General features: G+C 46.1%; 1 protein-coding gene across 2 annotated transcripts in view; it reads left to right on the top strand.

The window, feature by feature from the left end:
• KHDC4 (KH domain containing 4, pre-mRNA splicing factor) overlaps positions 1 to 24,443 on the top strand; it is a 316,330-nt gene that overhangs the window by 239,525 nt on the left and 52,362 nt on the right. The window contains exons 11-12 of one of the 2 annotated variants that reach the window (XR_011304121.1): positions 6,289 to 6,429; positions 9,189 to 9,273. Coding sequence is in view for 1 of the 2 variants with exons in the window: in XM_069649904.1 (XP_069506005.1) it covers positions 6,289 to 6,429; positions 9,161 to 9,273 (254 nt within the window). In the remaining variant the exon portion in view is untranslated. Of the gene's footprint in view, positions 1 to 6,288; positions 6,430 to 9,160; positions 9,274 to 24,443 lie in introns of both variants that reach the window. The other variant, XM_069649904.1, reaches the window with a different exon arrangement.

Below are 24,443 nucleotides of genomic sequence, written 5' to 3'. Positions count from 1 at the left end.
ACCTATGTAGAGGGGGCGGAAAGGGCCTAGCACGGGGGACCGCAGTAAATGCAGTGGTAACAGTAACACAAGGTGGGTAGTTAGTCAAGAGACTCAGTTTTAGGTTCCTGAATGGTGCAGTTTGGCATAGTCTGGCCAATTCTGATAGGCGGCTGTCTGTCAGGTTGTCTGTGACAGTCAGGCTAGATGTAAGAGGCTGCTATCTAGCACCTGCGGCTGGGGTACAGTCTACTGAAACCCAGTGTTTGGCTTAGGCTATCTGAGAGCTGTATAGCTCTGATTTGGATAATCTTTCTTGGGGCAATGTATGGCTAGGAGGTACAGGCTAATAAGTTGCTGAATATGGCTATTGCAGGCCAACATACGTAAGTTACTCATTGGCTATGGGTTAAATCTAACTGTGACTGGACTCCTCCGGTGGGATTACAATGCTTTTTGATGGGTGTGTTCAATTTACAGGGGAGCATCAATTGCTGGTCTCCTACTTTGTGTCGGTCGCTACTGGTTGACGGCTGCAGGCACCACAGACAAACACGGGTCAACACTGTCTGGAGCGGCTTCTTCAGAGTCTGCTGTCCTTTACCTCGGGTCCTTCACCACGGAGCCTGCAGGGGCTGCCCTGAACGTGTGCTCTAAGTGGGTTTCCGATGCCCAATCGGGGAAGGGGCAGGCTGGCAGGAAAACTCAGAACTGGGAAGCGGGTCGGAGACAGGAGACCATGATCGGGGGGGAGAGAGGGGTGGTGTGATTTTAAAAAGGTCAAATGGGTCCCACAGGGCCTAACACTCATCTGCAAATGCCTTGTAAAAGTGCCGTGCAGGGTGGGAATCCAGGCACTAGGCCAGGCAACGTTTGTAAAATTGCCCAATCAGGTATGGGGCGGATAGAAGCTGGTGGAGGGAGGGAAACGCAGAACTGGGAAGGGGAAGAGGGTCTGGGACAGGAGAGCACAATCCAGTGGTGGTGGGATTTAAAAAGGTCAAATGGCTCCCACAGGGCCCAACACTCACCTGTGAGCGCCTTGTAAAAGAACTACTGTTCCCAAGAATAGTAAAGTGAAATTGATTTTACTTAACTTTTCTTTGTTGTTCCAGCACACACCATCTTGTGGACTACTGGGGGGGGGGGGAGGGAATTACCTAGTAGCCCCTTATCCTACATTCTCCTGTAAAAAAAATGTTGTTACCCTCACTACTTTAAATGGCTCGTGGCAGTGGTTTAAATTTCCTTCTATTGTGCTTTTCTACCGCAGGCTGAATCCTCAGCTGCAGTATAGCACCCATCTGTGACCATTTTGTCAAACTGGTCTTGTCTTCTTTTTTCGCCATTTTCTGTTTGTGATGTTTCTTGGTTTTTACTCTGCACGTTGTGCCAGGTTTGACCCTTTGTTCGTTTTGCCTTTGGTGGGCTTCAGCCCTGAAGCCCAGCTCAGGCTCCAGTATTTCTGGAAAGGCAGGATGTGAGGTAGGTTCCTGAAACTCCCCTGTCCTTTGTCTTTAGGAATGCCTGAATGCAACCAGTCCTGATTAGCTGGCTGGCTGTCCCTTTAGGACATCCACACTGCTCTGTGATGAACAGCCTAGGCTGTGCAGGAATGGCAGAAACCTGCTTAAAAGGAACAGGTTTTGGGACTAGAGGCAGAGTGGACCACTGGGAGAAACACCCTACGAAGAAACCGTGAACGAAGCTTGCTGCATCCTCCTGGACCTTTGAATTGCCCAGTGAAGCCCTGCTGCTGTGCTGAAACTCCTTTTTCACTTCGACAGCAAAGCTCTGTAAGGGACGACTTCTTCGCTTGGGTTAGTGGGACCAACAAACCCATAGACAAACTCCACTGGACCATCTTCCCCGAATGGCTGTAGTTTGCTGTTGCAAGAACAGGGGTCAAGAAATCCGTTTTCGACTGTTAGGACCGTTTTTCTGAAGTCCAACTAAGGGCTTAGTAAAACCATTCAACTGAGGCAGTACAAGACTCCACTCTTAGTATAAGGCTGTACCACCTGAGTTTATGGTAGCGTAGACCGAGCAGCCAGGCTTATCTTAGGAAGGTGAGAGGGCTGTAGAATCAGTACCAGTGAAATTGTAATACAAATGATCCAAAGAAACACTATATGTAAAAATAAAGGATTTATTTAAATACAAGTAGGCCCAGATAAATCTAGGGGTAAGTAAGAACTAAAACATTATATGAAATCACTGTATAAAAACACAACACTATACTTAAAAGAACACAGGCCCAAGTATAGACCTTATTTGAAGTACCTAACAGTCGTTCTAGGGAAGTCAAAACCTTTTCATACACATTCAGTATAGGTCATGCTTATTCTTGGAGCATGAGTGTTCTCAGTGGCAGAAGCGGGGTACCTAGGACTAGTGACCCACAGGCAGTGTCAGAATAGGTGCTTTAGTTGCAAAAGTCAGAGTTCCTTAGGAAAACTGGGAAAACAGGTGAGTTTCTAACTTCTAGGGTTAGAAGAAGGTCCAGGGGGCTTCGCAGAAGACACCCTAGCAGGATTCTAGCAGTGGGACTGAGTGCACTGAATGAGAGGCCTCCACATCACAGAAAACCCACAGCTACACAGAAATCCTAACAGGCTTAAGGTAAGTACATACCAAAGCCAACACGGTACCTCACCATTTAAGATTTTGCAGAAAGAGAACTTCAGGGTCTACAGCCAAATACCCGGTCAGTGGATGCCTAGTCCTGGAGACTAAACACAAGACCTCAGAAGGGACTTTGCAGCAGGGATCGATGAAGAAGGCTCTAGGCAAGGTTTCCCTTGCGGCTGAATGCAGTTCTGTGGATTTGGCACCTTTTCAAGGAGCACAGAAGAAGACAGAAAATCACAGTTGAATTCTCGTCGTTACAAAGGTCCAGCACTCTGGTGAGAGTACTTTTTGGACATGATTCATGTCTCCGGAGAGCCACCTGGATGCCCATCAAAGTTTCAGCGAGATTCGGAAGACTGTGCACCGCATAATGGCTTGTGGTCCCAGGGTCTTGTGATATTGCAACAACGCAAGGTCGCAGCAACGCATAGGATGTCTTAAAATGCAGGTCTTCTTGGGTGTAGTGGGTCTCACCAGGCTCTGGCTCGGGGTCGTCATTTTCAGAGGGCTACAGCAGGCTTCTGTTACACAGCAGGCTCTCCGGTCGCTGGAAATAGTTTCTGCCGCTTTTCCTTAGTCATCCTCTTCGGTTTAAGTTCCAGTGGTCGGCATGTCTTCAGCTTCCAGGTTCGCAGTATTTATCAGGAATTTTAGCACAACCTCTGCATTCTCTCCCCGCATTTTACAGGAAGTGGTCCAAACAGGACAGCCAGCCCCCCACTGGGATTCGTCCTCTTTCAAGAAAGGCGTAAGGCAAAGGGCTGGTGAGTTTGGACTCCTCCCTCATTTCCTGCTCTCACAGACAGACTGGAGCTTGGGCGGGGGAATACAGGGGACTCCCGCCAAAGACAAAAATCACACAAATGAATTTGAAACGACACACTAAAATGGTGAAAAAAGAACGGGCCATTTCGGTATTAATGGACACCCTTAAATCCCTGTACTGCAGCTGTGAACACAGCCTGCGGTAAAGATGCACCAAATTAATACAAGGTATCACTGCCACCAGCCATTGAAGGTAAGCTTGTCACTAACAGAATTGTTACAGTTTGTGTGAAAGGGGATAGATTGTATCTCCCCAGCACTCCACATAAGGTGGGGTGTACTGGTTTCACTAAATAAAATATAAAAGGGATCCGAAGATCCTTTCTACCCTTGGAAACTGTAGTTCTTTCAAGGTTAGCCAGAGAAAGTTAAAAGGGGAGCCCCTAGTGCAACCTTGCAGCAACAGGCACTTATTGTCAATAAGTTGTTAAAGATGATAACTTTAAGAAGACACTATGGAGAGTCTAAAAAATGACACCCATAAAAAGAATTAAAGGTTATGTGAGGGTGGAAAAAGGTTCCCACTCACTGAGGTATTATGGAAAATATCCCACTAGTAAAGCAAAAAGGTGTGTGGGATTGAACCAAGAAAGGACGTTTTACCAGTTCTGTGCAAAACTTACTAAACAGAGTGCAACGTCTGGAATCTGGCCAGAAGCTCCAGGTGTCTCATGAGGACCATCCAGAAGCGGGACGCCCAAAGCTCGAGTCCCCTCACCAGAGTGCAGGACCCAAGCAATGAAGGAAGCCCAACCGGTATCCGAGATCCGCGGCGGTGTAGTTTATCCAGCGCTGAAACTGCGAAGTGCTGCTGAACCAAAAAGAGCCCATAGCTGCCGATGACCTCAAACTACCACTGCAGGAGCCCTCCAGACAGCCTCCCTCTTGTCCCCACGACTGAGGCTCAGGAACACCGGATCTGCACCACTGTAACAAGACAGAATCCAGCTGGACCATTCTTCTTCAAACCAGAGGTACTGTTTAGACTTGGGATGCTTACCTCATTGCCTTTTTAGCTGTGCTCTTCTCAGTTGATAATTGCATTGGCTTACCTGTAGAGTTGATTCCAACTCTGCTTTTCACAAGTTTAACAGCTTGTGACCCTACAAGTGATTTGTATACTTTAACTTTGTGCATGACTTTTTATCTAACCAGTGCCTCAGCTCCATAGACTGTGCTCTAATTGACTTTGGCTGTCCTGTCTCCCTGCAGACTCCTCTAGCCCATTGACTTTGATATTGTTTATCCCTCAAGGTGGTAACTTGTTTTAGACTATTACTGCTGGGAAAGGCTTGTCTAGATTTCATTGGAAGATTTAGTTGTCCTCTCATATACTGAGAACCTGTTTAACCTTTTTCTTCCTTAAACCTTCCTTTCTGCAACCTCAGAATCTGCAAAGTATAAAGTAAGATAAATAAATGCCATTACTGTCCTTGTCAATGAAGTCGCCTTAGCGTGTAGGAATTGTGTAAGAAGCATATCCAAAGATTCCCCTCTAATTTATTTGAATCTGAAAAGCCAGTATTGGGTATCTTGCCCTTTTTAAAATAAGCTTATTTAAAAATTGATGTTAAATAACTATTTATAACTGAAACCTTGAGTGAAAGTGTAACTTGGTTACTTGGTTTTACGAATTTCCTTCTCTACAGCTCACATTTACCCCTCTTGAGATAGGCCTGGCTGCTCAGCCACACTACCAACTTGTGCAGTACAGACCTATATCAAAAGTTTGGTTACCTAATACCAAGTAGATGAGGATTGTGGTCTCACACAGTGTTACTACATCAATTCTTGCCTAACGGGGTGAGCACTATTTTCATTTGTCAGCTTACTCTTCCTCACAAATCAGTGTCTGGGTGGAATGTTCCAGTTGTAAAAGCCTTCATGATTCAGGTCAAAATAATGTATCCCTCAATTTCAACATTCCCCTGAAGCCAGTCCCACAACCTCCCGCGTGGTATTTTAATGTCATGCTCACCAAACTTATGAGGCCTCCATTTGAACCCATGCATAAAGCAAGCCTTAAAGAGCTTACCGACAAAACTGCTTTGTCTATAGTCATCACCTGTATAGGAAGAGTTGGTGAACTACAAGCCTCATCCATTGCAAGCTCCTTTGTCACCATACACAAGGACAAGGTAGTCTTAAGAATACATCTACGGTTCTCTCCAATTAATTTCAATCGTACTTCCAGCATTCTTTCAAAACTCACAGAACTCTGGAGAAACAGCCCTCCATACACTAGATGTCAGGAGGGCTGTTGCGTACTATCTAGACAAAACTAAACCATAAAGAAAGACTGATCAATTCTTCATTTCATTAGCTGCAGGTAGAGAATGGGACCCTGTCTCAAAAGCAGCAATTTCAAAGTGGATTGTAAACTGCATTCACCAATGGTACGCATTATCCATTAACACCGAACGTACATTCACCTCAGGGTACCGGTGCAACCTTAGCATTCATTACTAATGTGACCATTGCAACAAGTTGTAGAGAAGCAACACAAAGTTCATTTTACACATTCACTCAGTATTACTGTTAATACTCAAAGACAAAGTGATTATCAGGGGGGACGATTGCATGTATGTAATGTTTGTCATATTCTCTCTATGGGTTTATATTGTAAATATAGTTTGACCGTTAATGCAGAGCTTTAGTTGCAGTATCCTGAGGGCCTTCTCAGTGTTGCTTGTTTTATGTGCGACTTGAACTGACAATCGCCATGTACAAATGCATCTTTAAAGGAAGCTCTCAGATTTTAACTTGTGCAAGCCTTCGCCTTTTCAATAATTAAGTTCAGAGGTCAAAGATGAAAGATTAATAGTTTATTTTCATGTTTATATTTCTGTCTAGCGAGTCCCTCTGAACTTCAACTATTTGGCATCTGATTTGATGAAGTCCTCAGAGTCAGGGAGCCAGCAGTCCATGGCGCAGAAGAGACGCTTCAGGGAGGAACTCCCGAATGAACGTAACTCCAGGTTGCTGGGCTACCAGGTGTGCAAACTAAACTACACTTGAATACAGGACCACACCTCCAAGTACGGTTCCCCATTTGTGTGAAGTAACCGTTTTCTTTCTATACAGAAGCTTTCCAACTCCCAGCACGGAGATGCAATTCTTTAATGATACGTTGCAGTACAACCATGTTCACCTCACTGTGAGGCTCTGGTGTTCCGGGCCACTTAGTTGCCTAGTGCTCCTGCTGACCAACAGTGTGAAAGACTTGTCACAAGTTAAGTAGGGTCAAGCGTCCATTCAGTAGGAGATAGAACTGTATTTTAAGAGCTCTAAGATGTGCAGATAAAAAATAATCTTCCTAGTCTAACCTCAGCAACGGTTAACCTAAATCCCCATGCTGCTGATCCCTCTGTGAGGTTGATTGTTTGAAGCCTCGGGCGGCCTATCCTGCATTCCCTTAACCAATCTGCCCCTGTGAATGACTGTTTGCAAATTTCTAGCACTTATTCTGCCCACATCTAGCTGCACCATAGAAGTACCACATCTACATTCCTAAAATAAAGTATGGACTGTTAGGTCTGCCTTGGTAGAGCTGCACCAGCACAGACGAAATGCCATTTTACTATGCAGTATTTTGCCTGGCCTGGCCTCTTCCTCTCATTACTACTCTGAAAACCATCTCTACTTTGCAGTTTTGGGGGTTTTACCTTTGTTTGTTTTATTACTTGTATTGCACACAAGACCCTTGGGTATTAGGGCGCATTGCATAAGATCACTCACAGCTTAGTTACACGTAAAAATGTACATTTACATAATGCAAATTATATACATACTGGATATATACATACATGAGATTCAGACTGTGGGCTGAGAGCAGGCACATGGGACCTTGGGAGAATCGTGGTTCATAAGGTAGTAGTCTGTAAAGGGTAGGAAACAGTCAGTAGTAAGGTGACCCGTAACTAGAGTATTGACAGGGTAGTGGGCCAGTTAGTCTAGGTGTCATAGGTTGACGTAGAAGTCAGGGTCTTTAAGCCACTTTATTAGGCTCCGACATAATTTTTGGTACGAATGCTCTACTCTTAGTGGGGAGGGTAGAGAGTTCCACAGTTGGGCTGCCTTGACCTGGAAACTGCTGGCCAACTTCAATCTAGGGTTCAAGAGGCAGTTCGTATTAGCAAGTCTAGTTGTTCTTGTTGCAGGTTTCGTAGTAATTCTATCTGATAGGTAACATGGTGCCGCATTGTTCATTGTTCATGCATTTGTGTGTGAGGTAGCTTTTAGTTTAATTTTATCGTATGTGGACAGCCAGTTGTTGGCTTTTCTCATCTCGGAGATGTGTTCTCTCCTTGCATTTCCAAGTGCTGCTCTGTGAGCATTGTTTTGCAAGAATTGGATTGTCTTGATAGTTTGTTAGCCCCTATGTACAAGGCGTTACAATAGTCGATCTTTGATAAGCTAAGTGCTCTGGCAGTGGTGATGCAACTAGTATTTGACAGGAAAGCTTTGCCTGCTCTAATCAGTTTGCAGGTATATGCCGAGGCCATGGTGTTAACCTGTTTGTTGAAGGAGAGAGTAGAATCCAGGTAGAATCCCAGAGTTTTTACCTCCTTAGCGACGGTAATGATATTATGGTCCATGTTTAAAGGCTGAGTATTTGGGACTCAGTTTTTTGAGGGTCGATGGTGTGCCCAGGATGATGATCTGTGTCTTGTCATCATTCAGGCGTAGTCCATGGTTGGCCATCCATGCCTGAATGATGATATACCCTATTCGCCAAGGCCAAATCCTTGTCCTAATCACCAGCAAGAGGTAGGAGGATCTGAGTATTATCTGCATAATTAGTGTAGGTGATCTCCAGATCAAAAAGGGGCTTGGTGAAGATGTATAGGGGTGGTGAGACAAGATTCTTGGGGCACTCCACAAGTGATGGGGGGGGGGGGGGGCTTGCCTTGCTCCTAGTAAGGAGTTAGATTCCAAGTGTGTTTGTATTTCTGAGTAGGCCATTTTGTCTAAGACGTTCAGGAGAAATGGCACAGTAGTAATTGGTCGGTAGCTAGTAGGAATCAAAGGGTCTACAGTCTTTTTTTCAATAATGGGAGCACCCATGATTCCTTAAGGTTAGATGGGATGGTATTAGATGCAAATGACGCGTTGATGAGTTTTGCAATTAAGGGGGCCAGGTCTCTGGCTGCATCCTTGATAAGTTGAGCAGGGCATTGGTCACCCTGACAATTAGGTTTGAGTGATAATATAGTCTTCAGTTTCAATTGTGGTGACTTTAGAAAACTTAAAGTGGGAAGGTTTGACTGTGTTATTGGATGGATCTAGGGTGGTTCTAGTGGGCATATTGCTGGTTAATGAAGCTTTTCTCTTAGCAATTTTACTTGTAGAGTCGTGACTTGGTTGGCTAGTGCTTGCTGTATATTCGAGCACCAAAGTTTATCTTTTATACAGTTGTCTGGCACTGGGATTGGAGCTTCTAACTCTTTGAGGATGACCAAGAGTTCCTTCATACTTGAGTTAGCTTGGGATATTCTAGCATTATAGGTTTCATGTTTAGCTCTTTATTTTATTTACATTGTTGTGTGGGGTGGGGATTAGTTATTTCATCTCCCATTCAGTTTTCTGCTCTTTTTCACACCAGGAGGGAGAGCAGTGCTCCCACAAAGGTTTTACAAGATGGCACCACATTGTCGTTGAGGAGCTGGACCGTATGCAGCTGCTGTAGAGTCTCTAATGCCACTATGTGTTTTTCTGCTCATAGCATGGACCCATTCATATGACTAATTTAGGTACAGGCTTCCCTGACCAGCGAGAAGATGGCGAAGGTGGCAAGAAGAGAGGCAGTCCCCAGAGCAAGGACAGAGCGAGGGACAGGTAAGTTCTTCTTTTTTTTTTTGTTTTATGCACATTTTACATAACTCAGAATCCGCTCAGCAATCAGACTCCTTCCAGTGGGTGGATTTTACCAGCATTGGGACATTAATTTATGGGGTGTTGCACATTGTATCCACAATACTACCTTAAGGGAAAATAAATGTTCATGTTGCATGTTTGTTAGCTGTGTCAGTCTGAGATGCTGGCCCAGGTTTTAGAAAATTACATGTGGCTTGGTTTTTTATCCAAGCCAGATGCAAAACAGGCACTGTACAGGATGAAGAGTGTACTCAACATGCGCAAATAGACTTGAATCGCAGTAAACAATACTTGAAAATCTAATACAGAATCCATCGTAACCTCAAACTCATATTAATAGATGAAGCCATTGAATATATGGAAAAAATGTTTTAGTCCAAACACAGCCGACGCATGTTTCGACCACTGGGTCGTTATCAAGGCAGTTATTAGTACAATCACGACGATTCATACATCATTAGCACAAAATACAAGAGGTTATAGTATTGTGTATAGGTTCATTTGTGAATGTTGGTTAACCAGCTTTGAGAATGCTACCCAGGTGGCTTACGAGTTAATTGGTCCCACCAACTCAGAGAGAAGTCCTTGAAGGGGCTTCTCTGTCGAGAGGAACTTGGCAATTCGGACCTGCAGCAGGGCTTCACCTGGCAAATCGGGTCCGGAGTTGCAGCAGCCATCCTCTTCCAGCTCGTCTTCGGTTCTTTCGTTCCAGTGGTCAACTCTGCTTTCCAGTCCTGGAGACGTGCCTTTTATCCAGTTTCCTCCCATTCATTCCAGCCTAGCTACCACTCGCCCAGCAGGGTGGCTGTCCTTGCCGGACAGTCAACCAACCAATCATACCAGAGTGCATTTGGGTCTCCCATGAGACTAGGTACAGGGAGTAGTTTTGGGCACCTCCCTCACTTCCTGCCCACCTCAGACACTCAGATGCCAGAGGCGGTCTTCAGTCCTGAAGCCTGCCATAGGCATAGAAAGAAAGGTACCAAACCTAGTTTGGCGCTCAGAGACAAACTCTAGAAGGACCTTTCCAAAAGGAAATGGCGAAAAAAGAAGACCGGGAGCCGTTTAAACAAAGGGGCTTAAGGTGCCAGCTCCCGTGATTTTTAGCTACTGATGTTCGCAGTCGGGAAAAATCATGGTAGTTTGTTGTAAAACCACTGCCACCTGCCTTTTCGATAGGAAAGGGTATCATTTGACTGCTGCATGAGTTTCTAGACACAGGGGATACTAGGTAACCCCTCCAGCACTCTATAGTAAGATAGGGTGTGCTGGGTCTAGGAATTTGAAAAGACTAGTAAAGTCAATTTCACTTGACTTACTCTGGGAAACTGTAGTTTATCCCAGAGAAGATATCTAAACCTTGGGAAAGCCTGAAAAGGTTGCCCTGTGCCACTGCACTGAGGGTGCTGTGACACACATGAAAAGATGATGCCTGTGGAGTTGTCTAAAACTCCATAACCAAAGAAAACACATTCAAAATACATGGGAGAGTGGGGGTGGGGGGGAGGCTCACACTCTCTCCAGGTAAAAAAAACCAAGTCCCCAAAATCCAGCAAAGTTGCTTGGGGTCTCTTACGTGAAGGGAATTGGCACATTTATGAGAATTCTTCCTAACACAAGACTTTTGCCTACCTTAAAGAATGGCTTCAGCTCACCTAGACGTTTGCCCAATTGACTTTGGCCTGGCATCGCTCCCCGAATGACTCTTCTTCCCTCTGACTTGGTGTTTTTGTCTTGCTTCCAGGAAGGGGTTAAATTACTCTGCTTTGGGGGTTGCCAAAAGTACTTACCTGCTTCAGAATATTTGTGAGATCTCGTGTTTTGTTCTAATAACCTTTTTCTTTGACATACTTTTAAGTATTGCTCTAAATGCAACAGTGCTATATTGATGTCCAGTGTCTTAGCTATTCAAGCCACCCACCCTCGGGTGTAGGAACTGTCTGTGTGCCATCCCAAATGGGTATTTGCTGATTTAGAGAAACTAAGAGTGTGTATTTTGGAGTGTATTTGTGTGTTACTATTATATTGCCCCCTTCTGAAGAAGGCTTATTCAAACTGACTGTTAAATTAATAATTGTTGAATCAAGAAACCTTGTATGTAAGAGTTTATACTTGTCACTGTGAATCTCTGTGTAACTCCCCTACTGCTCACTTTGACCCCTCTTGAGATAAACCTGGCTGCTCAACATACTACCAACCTCTGTAGTACGGACTTGTACCAAGGGTTGGGTTCCTAGTGTCAGGAGGTCAGGGTTGTTGTAGTGCACCCAAAGGGTACTGCATACAATCTCGATTAACTGCGCTGCTCAAAAGGGCAGCAGGCAGATTTTGAATTAAGGTACATGAATTGGATGAGGATATAGACTTCATTAAAGTTATCTTAGACTAATAGAAACCAGTTTTTCATGTATTCCATCGATGAAGTATGTGGAGAAAAACTTGGCACCCTCTGTTTAAAAAGCCGTTCATACTCACTTTGAGAACAAATATAAGCCATAACCATATGACCCTTTCTTCTTACATGTACAGCTGATACCTGCTTACCTATTTTTATAACTAGAAAGAGTAAACCACTTCTCGCAAAAACAGAACATTCACCTGAAAAAGAGCAGAAAAATTTGCTTTTGGCAGGTTTTATGGGAGTTTTCCTAAAGTCCACTTGAGGTAGGACTTCATAAAACCATCCCTTTGCATACAGGTTCTCAACTCTTGGTATACGTTTGTACTACCCAAAGCATCTTGGTGTAATGGCATAGCAGCCAGGTTTATTTTAGGAGGAAGATGTGAGCTGTAGGTAAGTACACTGAACCCAGTTAATACAATAGTCCAAAGAAACTGTTACACAGTAAATGTTATATTAAAAATATACATGTATACTTATTTGCACAAGGAATGTAGATAAATACTTATTTCACTAACCAACACACAGAGGAATTCTTAATACTTTTCAGTGGTGATACTTCAATAGTAGTTGCTCGTGGTTACAATTGTTTGACCCTGACAGTTCTACCATATTATCAGTACTACCGCACACTTTACAGATAAACAGTAATTGTATTTAGTTAGCAAAACCACATCAGCAAATCTTAATGTTCTAGACACTTTTCAGACATTCTAATGCTTTTAAAGTCCAATCCATTACAATGCAAAGTCAGCGTAGGAGTGGAGCCAAAGTCTTATGAAGTAGAAGAATAAGTAAAGATCCTTGATGCTTTCAGTCACTAGAATAAGATGCTCAATAATATAACTAAAGTTAGGGGGACCCTGCAAAAGGACTCACTAAAGGGACACAAGCTGGCAAGCCTGTGTCGGAGGTAGGGTGGACACCTTTGCACCCTGCAGTCACATGGAGCGACTCTTTGGCTCAAGGTAAGTTCTACCTTTGAGCCTCACAGTACCTTAGGTTAGAAGAAGTAAATGTAGCAGGTTTCTTTTTATGAGCTCCAACAATAGACAGTATTTTTTTCCCGGTTGAACTTCTTTGCTTGTGTATTCCTGCACTCTGGAGAGGTGTTAGGCAATAATTGATGTAGCAACCCTGTGGGAGACTACACAACCCTTGTCCTCTTGGTATTAGGTAACCCACCTATTGGTATAGGCCTGTACTACACAGGTTGGTAGTGTGGCTGAGCAGCCAGGCTTCTCTCAAGAGGGGTCAATGTGAGCGGTAAGGTTGTAACAGTTTCTCAGTGACAGTTCTTCAAATAAACACTTCTACTCAAGGTTTCTTGTTTGAACGGTTATTAATGTATTTAACAGTAAGTTATATAAGCCTTCTTCAGAAGATAGCAGAACATGTACCACTTGTAGTATACTTCAAAACACACTCTGTTTCTCTAAATCAGATGATACACATTGGGGATGGCACACACACTTCCCCAGGTGGACTTAAATAGCTAGGACACTGTAGACATTGATTTATCACTGGTACATTTAGAGCAATACTGAGTTTGAGTGTAAAGGATTAGATGGGGGAATAAAACGAAGGTTATCAAATAATTCATAAACTGGTAAGTACTTTTTAAACTCTCCAATGCAAAGTAAATTAACCCTTTCCTGGAGGAAAGACAAAAGCACTGTCTGGGGTAAGAAGAGTCTCTCCGGGAGCCAGGAACGCCAATGTTAGTTGCGCAAAGTATAGGGGAGCTGAAGGTCTTCTTAAAGCAAATTAAAAGTCTTGCACAATGTTTTTAGAAAGGTTTGTAGAGCTAAGATTCACTTGAAGGACCACGAGCTGGGAGGCTTGTGAAGGACAAAGCTGCAAGCAACTCTGCAAGGGCAACCAAGACTAGTCTCAACTGAGAACAAGCAAGGCTACGCAAAAAGATGCAAGTCCTCTTGGGTTTACAGTACCTTTGGTTACAATAAATGGTTCCAGCTGGCTTCTGTTCTTGTACAGCTCTGCAGATCCTGTTGTTCCTGGACCTCGGTCATGGGGACAAGAGGGAGGACGTCTGGGGACTCCTGCACTGCAATGGGAAGGTCGGCGGGAGGAATGGGAACTTCAATTCAGCTGCACTTCAGTTTCAGCTCCTCACGTCTACAGCAAATGGCAACACTGTGGTTCTTTGATACCACCTCAGACTTTCCTTGCATCTGGGGTCCAGCACTCTTTTGAGGTGGCTCAGGTTTGGTCAGTCCAGCTTCAGGGAAGCCCGGAGGATCTTCCTGGAGTTCGAGTCTGACTTAAAAGCGATGCACTCGATCTTGTGTTCCTCTCCCTGGCACTTCGGTTCCTGCAGCAGCAATGGAAGTACAGCCAGCTCCGAGAGGATGTCCAGACAAGTTCACTTTGGTGTTGATTGGTCCCACCAACCCAAGGGGAAAAGCCGTCCTTGCAGAGCTTCTATAGTCGAGGAAATTCAGAGCTTCAGCACGGCAGCAGGGCTTCACCGGGCAAACCAGCAGTCCAGGAGTTGCAGCAAGTCTCTTCCAAGTTCTCCTTTGGATTCCTTCCTCCATTGGTCGACTCAGCCTTCCAAGACAAAAAGCCTTGCCTTTTTATGCAGGTTTATCCCATTCATGCCAGCCTAGCTGTCATTCACACAGCAGGGTGGCTGTCCTCCAAGGACAGCCAGCTGGCCAATCACCTTGGGGTGCATTCCAGTAACCAAGGGGATTAAGCACAGGAAGTTTCGGGCACCTCCCTCGCTTCCTGCCCGACACGCTGGAGCCAGAGGCAGGCTTCACTCGTGAATCCTGCCAAAGGCAAAACGGACAAAGGGACCAAACCAGGTTTGACGCGCAGAGTAAATCTCAAGAAGGACCTTTCTGACAAGAAGTGGCGGAAAAAAAAATTAAGACCGGGGCCTTTTTGACAAAATGGGCACTCATGGGTGCCTTACTGCAGCTGCGATTGCAGCCCGCTGTAAAAAAACACAATGGTAGTAAAAAGTAAACCACTGCCCATTAATTGTAGAAAGGGTAACAATAAAATGTAACATGGGAAACTAGACAAAGGGGATGCTAAGTAACCCTTCCAGCACCCTGTGGTAAAGTGTGTGCTGGGTCTAGACTGTTACAAATTGTAAGTAGTCAATTTCACTTTACTGCTCTTGGAAACAGTTGTTTCATCAAGAGAAAGTATTTTAAACATCTGGGAAATCTAAGGGACTTCCCTATGTCACTGCAGTGAAAGTGCTTTGTTTTGCAATGTAAAGATGCCTATGGAGTGTCAGACTCCAAAGTCAAAAGAAACAGTCCAAATTACAGAAAAATACATGCGAGCGTGGGAAAATTGTCTCTCTCTCCAGGTTAAAAATTAAAAGTCCTACTAAAGTCCAGCAAAAAGAGCTGTGGGTTTAAGGTTAAAGGGAATTAGCACATTTCTGAGAATTCTCCCTAACAAGCCTGGCTGCTCTGTCCATGCTACCAAAACATTCTCGGGTGCTACAGCCGTATACTAAGAGTGGAGCTTATCCTCAGATATGGTTTTAATGAAGTCTGGTAGGACTTTAGAAAAGGGTTCTCAGCATCACTGCACATAAAGTGCTGTGTGCTGCAAATGTTAAACACGGATGCCTTTAAAGCGATATTTAGGAAAGCAGACTCCATAGAAAATGAAATGAATAGAGAACGGAGTCCCAAAAGTCAGAGCAAATGGGAATGAATGAGTGGAAAAATGCTCTCCTCATTCAGGATAGAAAGTAAGTCGAGCAGAAATTGCTGTGGGTCTCACTAGGAGAGAGAGGATTAAGCATAACACTTACACATCTCTCTAATACTAAAGGCAGGGCAAGTTTCTTTTTGTTTTTTTCCCCAACATTTTTGGCATTTTTCAACAACATTAATGAAGTCTGGGTGGTCCACTATTCCCAGGATAACCATGGTCCTGGACACCAAGCTGAGTGAGCACCTTCCCTTAGATATCTTAGTAGGCAGCACCAGTCTGAGTTGAATCTTTTGTAGTCCCCCTGGATGGAGTAGGTAAGCCACTCCACGGCTGCAATGTTCCAAATCTTTGGGATCCATTCGTGGTCCAGTGGAGGGTCCCTAGACTTACATTTGTGAGTCAATACTAGAGCTGCCGTCATCATTATTGCGTATAACTTGCGGGCGGGTTTTGATTCGAGTTGCTCTAGGGTACCATCTAGGCCTATCATTGCGAGGCCCCTGTTCCCCTTAATTTTTACCCCTAATACCTGTTCAATTGCTTTGTGTATGCCCACCCAAAAATGGTCTAACTTGGCGCATTCCCACCAGACGTGACTCCATAGTTCCTCCCCACCACATTCCCGCCAGCACTGCTGGGAGGTCCCCGGGTACATCCTGTGAAGCTGATAGGGGTCAGGTGCCACTGAAACATTAGTTTAAGCCATATTTCGCATATCGCGATGGGTTATCAATTTCGGAATTAGTTCCCATAGTTTTGCAAACTCTGTTTCTTCTATTGCGCCCTGGGTGGAGTCCTCCCATCTTTTTATGCACGTTCTCGGCAGGAGGTCTTCGCCTAATTTTGTGTGTTTGTAAAAGTTTGCCACTACTCAGCTGTCACTGGGGTTTCTATTGCGGTATTTTCGAATGGCGTTAGTTGGCGAACTCCTGCTTGATTCATGGATGGATGGATGGATGGATGGATGGATGGATGGATGGAGTGAGTAGCCGGTGTCTCAGTTGGACGTAGGTGTACCTTTCCTTTTCGCTTAGAGTGAAGTCTGATTTGCATTGTTCGAACTGTTTAATGTGGTCCCCTTTGAACAGATCTCTTACCTTCAGGCAAACGCCCTTTTTGCCAGGCCCTGAATGGGTGTGTTTTGTAGCAGTGTGAATTGTGGATTCTCAGAGCGGTGTATACGGCGAAGGGAACGTAGTGATGTGCGCCCTCTTCCTCCCAAGCATCCCCCACTACTGTCGTGATGGAGCATACATTTGCGCAGGCGTCTGTCTTAGTTTTCCATATTATTCCCTCCAGACCCCCCCGCCCCCCCTCCCCTGGCGACAGCTCTGTTCGTGGTTCACCAGATCTTTTCCCGGTCGTCCTTTTGCCAGTCCCTAACTACCCTCTTCTGGGCTGCTATGTAGTAGGCTCTGAAATCTGGTTCCCCCACTCCTTCCCGGGCTGACAGGGATTGCATTAATTTTGCATATTCTGCAGAGGGCGCTGAAGTAGCCCCACGGAACGTGGATCAGGAGGGCTGTAAAGTGATAAAGGAGTTGTGGCAGCACCACCATTTTTAATGCATTTATACGTCCCATCCATGTGATCGGTAGCGGACCGGAGTCAACCATCTCAGATTTGAGCTTCTCTAGAAGGGGTGGGTAATTTGCTTGAAAAAGCCTCCCCAGTGATTTGGTCAGTTTTGTCCCCAGATAAGTTAGTGTTCCACCCATCTATAAGGGGAGGAGCTTTTTGGGGTCCTGCTTGACTGAACTCGGGAGGGTAAGGTTGAGAACTTCAGATTTGGCTGCGTTTAATTTTAGGCCTGCAACCTTCCTAAACAGATTAAGTTCCCGCTCTATGGCTCTGAGGGAAGCCTCTGGTTGGGACACCGTAAAAAGCATGTCGTCAGCAAAGGCTGCAATTTTGTGTGTCCGCACCGAAGGGTATACCTTTTATCCCCTTGTTTGCGCGCGGTTTGAGGTGTAAGGCATACAGCATGGGGGACAGTGGGCACACCTGCTTCGTGCCTCGAAGGTTCGGACACTCGGCCGTTGATAGAGCCGTAGCACCGGGTTCCTATAGTTGGTTCTTACCCTATTCTGAAAACTGCAACCATGAGCAGGATGGGCTATGGACCCAAAGAGGAATCCCCACTCCACCCAGTCGAAAGCTTTCTCCGCGTCAATCGCCAGTAGGAGGGCTGGGATTCATCGCTTGTGATTTTTTTTTTTTTTAATAGGGTCTGCTATTCTCCTGACATTGTCTTCAGTCTGGCGCCCCCTTATGAAACCAGATAGGTCGGCCCAGATCAATTTGGGGAGAATCTGATCTATTCTAGTCGCTCGGATTTTCTTGTGGATCTTTGCATCACCATTTATTAGGGCGATGGGGTGTTAAGAAACGCCTTCAGTGGGTTCCTTACCTTTTTTTGGGATGAGTATCACTTTTGCCTCATCCATGGAATTGGAAATAGCCCTGTCCTTGCCCATCTGGTTGAAAAGGTCTGCGAGATGGGGAACAAGCAGATCTGTGTGCATTTTATTGAATTCTGCAACAAAGCCGTTCGGCCCAGGGTATTTATGGATACGTAAGGATTTGATTGCTGTCCGGACTTTGTCTCTGGTTACTTCCCCTTCTAGTTATTCCTTCTCCTCTTCAGATATTCTCGGTAAGTTGAAGTATGATACCTGGGCCACCGGTAATGGATTTTCTGAGCTATAAAGATTACTGTAGAATTGGATGAGCTCCCTCTGTCTATATTGCAGGTGATAGTTGTACCTCCCTTGACTTTTACTTTCAAGATCGTTTTGTCTGTTTATTACCTTCTCAGTTGACTGGCCAGAAGGCGTTCAGCCTTGTTCGCCTGAATGTAGTGCTTTTGTTTAAGACGTAATATATCGTGGTCCGCTGCCCTTGTCTGTATTGGGTCCAACTGACCTTGTGTGGTCCTGTATTCCCTTTTGGTTCCTGGGGTCTGCGCTGGCCCCATTTTGGCCATATTTTCCTTTAGTTTGTCTTCTAGCCTGACCTCCTCCAGCCTCCATTCCCTGTCCCTTCTGGCCTTGATCGCTACAATTCTGCCTCTAATTGTTGCTTTGAACGCATCCCATCTGACCAGTGGAGTCGTGTCCCCGGCCTTGTTTGTCTCAAAGAAAGCCTGGATTTCCTGAACCACTTCCCAGGCTAGCGAATCGTCCTTGAAGAGGGGAGTTTGGTATCGCCATCTCCACAGGCCTGGCTGTTAGGCAGAATTGCATGCAGTACCCTCTGGGACCACCACACACAATTAGGACTACAGGTGTAAGCAAGACCAACCTTTAGTATACGTCTGTGCCACAGTTTGTTGGTAGCGAGATGAGCAGCCAGACTTAAATCAAGAGTGAATGTGAGCAGTACAAGTAGTTACACAGAGGACTTTCAAGCCCAGTGGTTCAAGTAGACACTTGTACTCAAAGTTTCTTGATAAAAACACTTAATTTATTTACACAATCATTTATAAAACATTTCACTAGAAGAAAACTTAATTTCTGATGTTTGTTAATCTGCTTAGAATCACATGCTGTGCATAGGTCCGACATCCAGTGGTCACTGCAGAGTATTGCATTTTGTTTTTCGTAGTCGAAAAGGGGACGTCGACAGACGTGTCTGTAACACTATCCCTATAGTGACGTGCGTTGTACCCACAATCCCTCACGCGTCGAGGTCCCTCAGATTGTTTTTTTCTGCCCAGCTTATGGTCGCTTTACGCGGAGCTCCTAGAGAGACATTGCAAAAACACTTACTACGGACCTCGGTCCTTAATTTATACTTATTGTTAAAGATCCCTCCCCTCGACGTTAGCTGTGAAGCTGTTTCTCCGCCGAGCAAGTTTTCGACGGAGGGGAAGAGACGGAGGAGATCCTTCGGCGCTGCCGAACACGTGGCCAGGCCTCGCCGGCCAACATACAGTAGGGAGAGTGGGGGTTCGAACTTTTATCTTCTCGTCGAGAATGTCTTTCTTTCTCCCCTATCTTTCCCTTGTGGTTATCACCAGTTTTTATTGCCTCAGCTATGGAGAGGACAGGTTTTGCCCACGCTGTAGGGGCAAATACACTTGGAAGGACAAACGCAAGCTCTGTAATCGTTGCTTGCCCCTCGATCATAAAGAGGACAGCTGCGCGGCCTGTAAGCTCTTGAAACCAAGAACTCTTAAAGAACGCAAAGTTAAGAGGTGGGCGGACTACGCTATGTCGAAGTCAGTTTCCCCACCCGCCGCCGCTGTTACAGAAAGTGACGAGGAGGGTGATAACTCGACGTCCGTTACGGAAGTCATTAACCCCCAGAAGGAGCGCTTGCACTCCTCGACGTCCGTCCCCGGCCCCGATGGGCTCGGCTCATGCCCTGCTTATGGGGATGAACACCCCGGCGACAAGGACGCACATAGACCCCATAGGCCTAAGCACACAACCCACGGCTCGTCTTCGTCGAAGACGAAGGATCCATCAGCGCCGAAGGGGACGCAGGGCACTCCGGCGTCTACCTTAGACCGTAAGGGTCTCAAGCCCCACCCGCAAACGCAGCCGCGACCAGCGATTGGGCTTTCATCGAACACAGGCGCTACCTCAAAATCATCCGACGTAACGCTCCATAGAGCGGCCGTCGAGGAACAACGCGTAACGCAGGCAACGTCGACACCAGAGCCCTCTACTGACGAACTCGTTGTCGAGAGCCTGGCGAGAATTGTTTCTGAAGACAAGCGTAAGCGGACGACGAAACAAACGTCGAATACCGCACAAAAAGCTATGGAAATGCCGAAAAAGCGCAAAAGTAGCCAGGAACTGCCCCCTTCATCTAAGGGCACTTCTGAACTACCGGAGGGCTTTTCAGAGGGCGACGGAAACATTTCTTCGACGTTGAGGGAGCGTTCCGAAGGTGAAGACACTGATTTCCCCCCTCTAGACTATTCAGGGGTCCCCCATGAGACCCTTGAAAGACTCCACTCTTGTATGGAGAAGATGGAAAGGTTTTTGGGAAGCCAAAACCCACCCACACCCAAAAGACCAAGAGAATGGCCCCAGGATGACCCTAGGGTCAAGATTCCTAGGCTGTTCCCCCTTCTACAGACGCATATGACCTCACTGAAGAGGAGCAATACCTCCAGGAAGATGAGGAGTGGTTGGGTGGAGAGGAAGAACATGAGGAAGAGGGGTTTGAAGAAGATCCTTACACTAGTGCAGGAGCTTTTGAAGAAGATATAGCTACCTCGCAGCCCTGGCAATCCCCATCAGTGCATTCAGACCCTGATGTCTTTCACCCTTCTCCCAAGGATTCACCCATTGGAAACACCTCTCCCATAGATGACCAACCTTCACTTAATGCACTATTGCGCAAGGCAGCAGCGCATTTTGAAATAGACACAGGGGAGACTCTTCCTGACATAGACTTTGTAGAGAGAGTTATTAAAGAAAAAGCCCCTGTTAGTCAGTCTATTCCGCTCCTGGCTTCTATAAAGAGAAGAAGAACTCCTTCCCTTTCCAAGCCGGCATTAGTCAGAGGAGTCAACCCTCGGATAGAAAAGCTCTTCAGCCCTTCGTCCTCTGACCCTTTGTACATCAGAGGACATTCTATTCCGGACTCCCTCGTAGTTACTAATACAAGAAAGAGGGCGGGGGTACCACTATCCACTAGTGAGGCACCACCGGACAAGGAGGGCAAGAAGCTCTACGCACTTGGGAAGAGAATCACGACCGCCGCCGCCTTCTCTACTAGGATTGCGAATAACAATTCCCTACTAGTTAGCTACGCAGATGCACAGTGGAGCAAGCTGCGCAGCGAAGCAGAGGACGCACCAGAACCCCTGCGTTCACGCCTGTTAGCTATAGTCTCAGAGGGAACTCTTGTAAACCATGGCATCGTAAAGAACTCCTTAGATGCTGCAGGGACGGCTGGCCGTTCCCTGGTTCAGGGAATACTTCTTAAACGCCATGTCTGGCTGCGCCATTCGGGGTTTAAGCCGGAAACCCAGACTTCCCTGATAAATAAGCCCATAGAACAAACACATCTGTTTGGGAAAGCAGTTGATGAAGCCCTAGAACATGCGAAGAAAGAGTTTGATACCATCAAGACTCTTGACCAAATTTCTAGGCCCCCTAACAGACGCAGCTATGGCAATAGACGCTCCTTTCGTGGCCAACGCCAGCAGCAAAACCAACAGCAATTTTACTCTGCTACCAACTGGCCCTCTAACAAGGGTAGCAACACCCAGTTCAGTCAAAGAGGCCAACGGCGTGGCAAAGGAAGAGATCGCGGCTCCAGCCCCAAAGGTTCCACGCCCAATACAAACAAATGACCCGAAGATTCGGGTCCCCTCCCATGCATCACCGGTCGGGGGCCGGCTAACATCGTTCCTTTTAGCATGGGAGGGAATATCGTCAGACCGCTGGGTATTATCCACCATAGCCCACGGATACTGCATCGAATTCAACGGTTCCCCGAAGTACAGACCCCCACGGAACCGACGCATGTCACCGGAAACACCTCACTATTCTTCAAGAAGTAGAAGAGCTACTGAAAAAAGAAGCGATAGAGGCTGTCCCCATCTCAGATAACAGAAGGTATTTATTCAGTGTACTTCCTTGTACCCAGAAAGGACTTAACCATGCGCCCTGTATTAGATCTGCGCCCAGCGAACAAGTTTGTCAAACCCCAAAAGTTTCGTATGGTGACCTTGCAGGAAGTAATCCCACTGTTATCACAGGGGGATTACATGACAACACTGGACATGAAAGATGCATACTTTCATATTTTAATGTTGCCAGCGCACAGAAAATACCTCAGGTTCAAGATAGAGAACAAACAATACCAGTTCAGAGTACTACCCTTCGGGATAGCATCTGCACCAAGGGTATTCACGAAAGTACTGGCAGTGGCAGCGGCCCACCTGCGCAGGTTATCCATCCCGGTATACCCTTACCTCGACGACTGGCTCATAACAGGGGATTCTTACGAAACATGCTTCTCCAATACCCAAAAGACCGTAGACCTTTTGTCGCAACTGGGCTTCTCCATCAACGAAAAGAAGTCCAGCTTAGACCCCAGCCAAATCAAACAATTCCTAGGGGCTCTAATTCGAACAAAGGACGGCCTCGTCTTCCCCTCCAACGAGAGGGTCCAAAACATGCTGTTTCAGATTCCCCATTATGTGGCAGGTCGAGAGGTGACGGTACGCAAAGCAATGCGCTTGCTAGGGATGATGGCGTCATGTATTTATTTGGTACCTCACTCGCGCCTGCGCATGCGCCCAATGCAAGAGTGGCTCTACAGCCAGTGGTGTCAGGCCAGCAGACAATGGGACGATCTAGTGGTGGTCTCGCAGGCCTTGGTTCTCTCGCTACGGTGGTGGACAAAAGAAAACCTGTTATTAGGGAAAACTTTTGCCACACCCGCAGTGGAAGCCACTCTAACCACAGACGCATCCCTTACAGGATGGGGGGCTCACCTATCCCATCAGACTGATCACGGAGTGTGGACTCCGAGCTTAGCATCCAAGCATATAAACCTGCTGGAACTACTAGCGGTGTTCAAAGCACCGAAAGCCTTTCAGGAACACTTACAAGGAAAGACAGTGATGGTCCTCACAGACAGCACCACAGCCATGTACTACCTCAACAAGCAAGGGGGCACTCACTCTCCAGGACTGTCCAAGCTGTCCCAGAATATATGGAAGTGGGCTCTCAAACACATGTTCCTACTATCACATGTACCAGGGGAACTCAATCTGCTAGTAGACAAACTCAGCAGAGATTTCCCCCTGCTCGAAGAGTACGAATGGCAATTGCACGAAGACATCGTCTTAGACGTCTTCACGCAATGGTGATTCCCGGAAATAGACCTGTTCGCAACCCTGGAGAACTTTCAATGCCAAAGTTACGCCTCCAGGTACCCCCAGAACCAGTCCAAGGGGAACGGTCTGTCGATTCAATGGTCAGGGAAATTTGTTTACGCCTTTCCCCCGACTCCCCTCCTCAACAAAGTGGTGCACAAGATGCACCAGGAGCAGGTTACCATGATACTAGTGGCCCCAATGTGGGCCCGGCAGCCATGGTTCGCTCACTTGATGGAGATGTCCCTATCTCCCCCAATGAAACTTCCCTGCCCGTACAACATGCTGTCACAAGACAAGGGCAGGACACTGCAACCATGCCCTCAGACCATGAACTTAGCAGCCTGGCTCCTGAGATCAGAGAATTTGGACATTTACAACTCCCACAGAGATGTATGGACATCCTCAGGGAAGCCAGAAAACGTAATACTCGCCACTGCTATTCTAGCAAGTGGAAAAGATTTGTCATCTGGTGTAGAGGTAAGAACATCAATCCGGTTGACTGCTCTCCCACTAACATTATTCTGTACTTGACCCATTTACTGGATTCAGGTCTAGTGTTTAATTCCATTAAAGTCCACCTAGCAGCACTTTCTGCATAAACCACTTCCCAACTTAAAGTGTCGTGGTGGAAGATACCAGTTATCAAGGCCTTCATGGAGGGGGTAAAGAGAATACAACCTCCGATAGCTAACCCAGCTCCCGGATGGGACTTAAACCTGGTACTTTCTAGACTCATGGGCGCTCCTTTCGAACCCATGCACAAGGCAACTCTTAAATACCTCACTCTTAAGACTGCTTTCCTAATAGCTATCACCTCCATTAGGAGAGTAAGTGAACTACAGGCTCTTTCTGTACTAGAGCCCTTCGTAACAGTTCACAAGGATAAGATGGTTCTACGCACACACTCAAGGTTTGCACCAAAATTCATCTCGAAATTTCATGTAAACCAGTCTATAGAACTACCAACGTTCTTTCAAAACCCTTCCAGCTTGGGAGAAAAAAGTCTGCATACACTAGATGTACGCAGAGCTGTCATGTTCTACATGGAAAGAACCAGAACACTGAGAAAGACTAATCAGTTCTTTGTCTCGGTGGCAGCAGGAAGAGAAGGAGATGCAGTTTCTAAGTCCACTATATCTAGATGGATTGTACAATGCATCACTCTTT

Source organism: Ambystoma mexicanum, chromosome 1p (assembly GCF_040938575.1).
Source record: "Ambystoma mexicanum isolate Mex_15411 chromosome 1p, UKY_AmexF1_1, whole genome shotgun sequence".
Lineage (NCBI taxonomy): Eukaryota > Metazoa > Chordata > Amphibia > Caudata > Ambystomatidae > Ambystoma > Ambystoma mexicanum.
The sequence above is the reverse complement of the archived record's forward strand: the minus strand, read 5'-3'. Positions and strand labels throughout refer to the sequence as shown.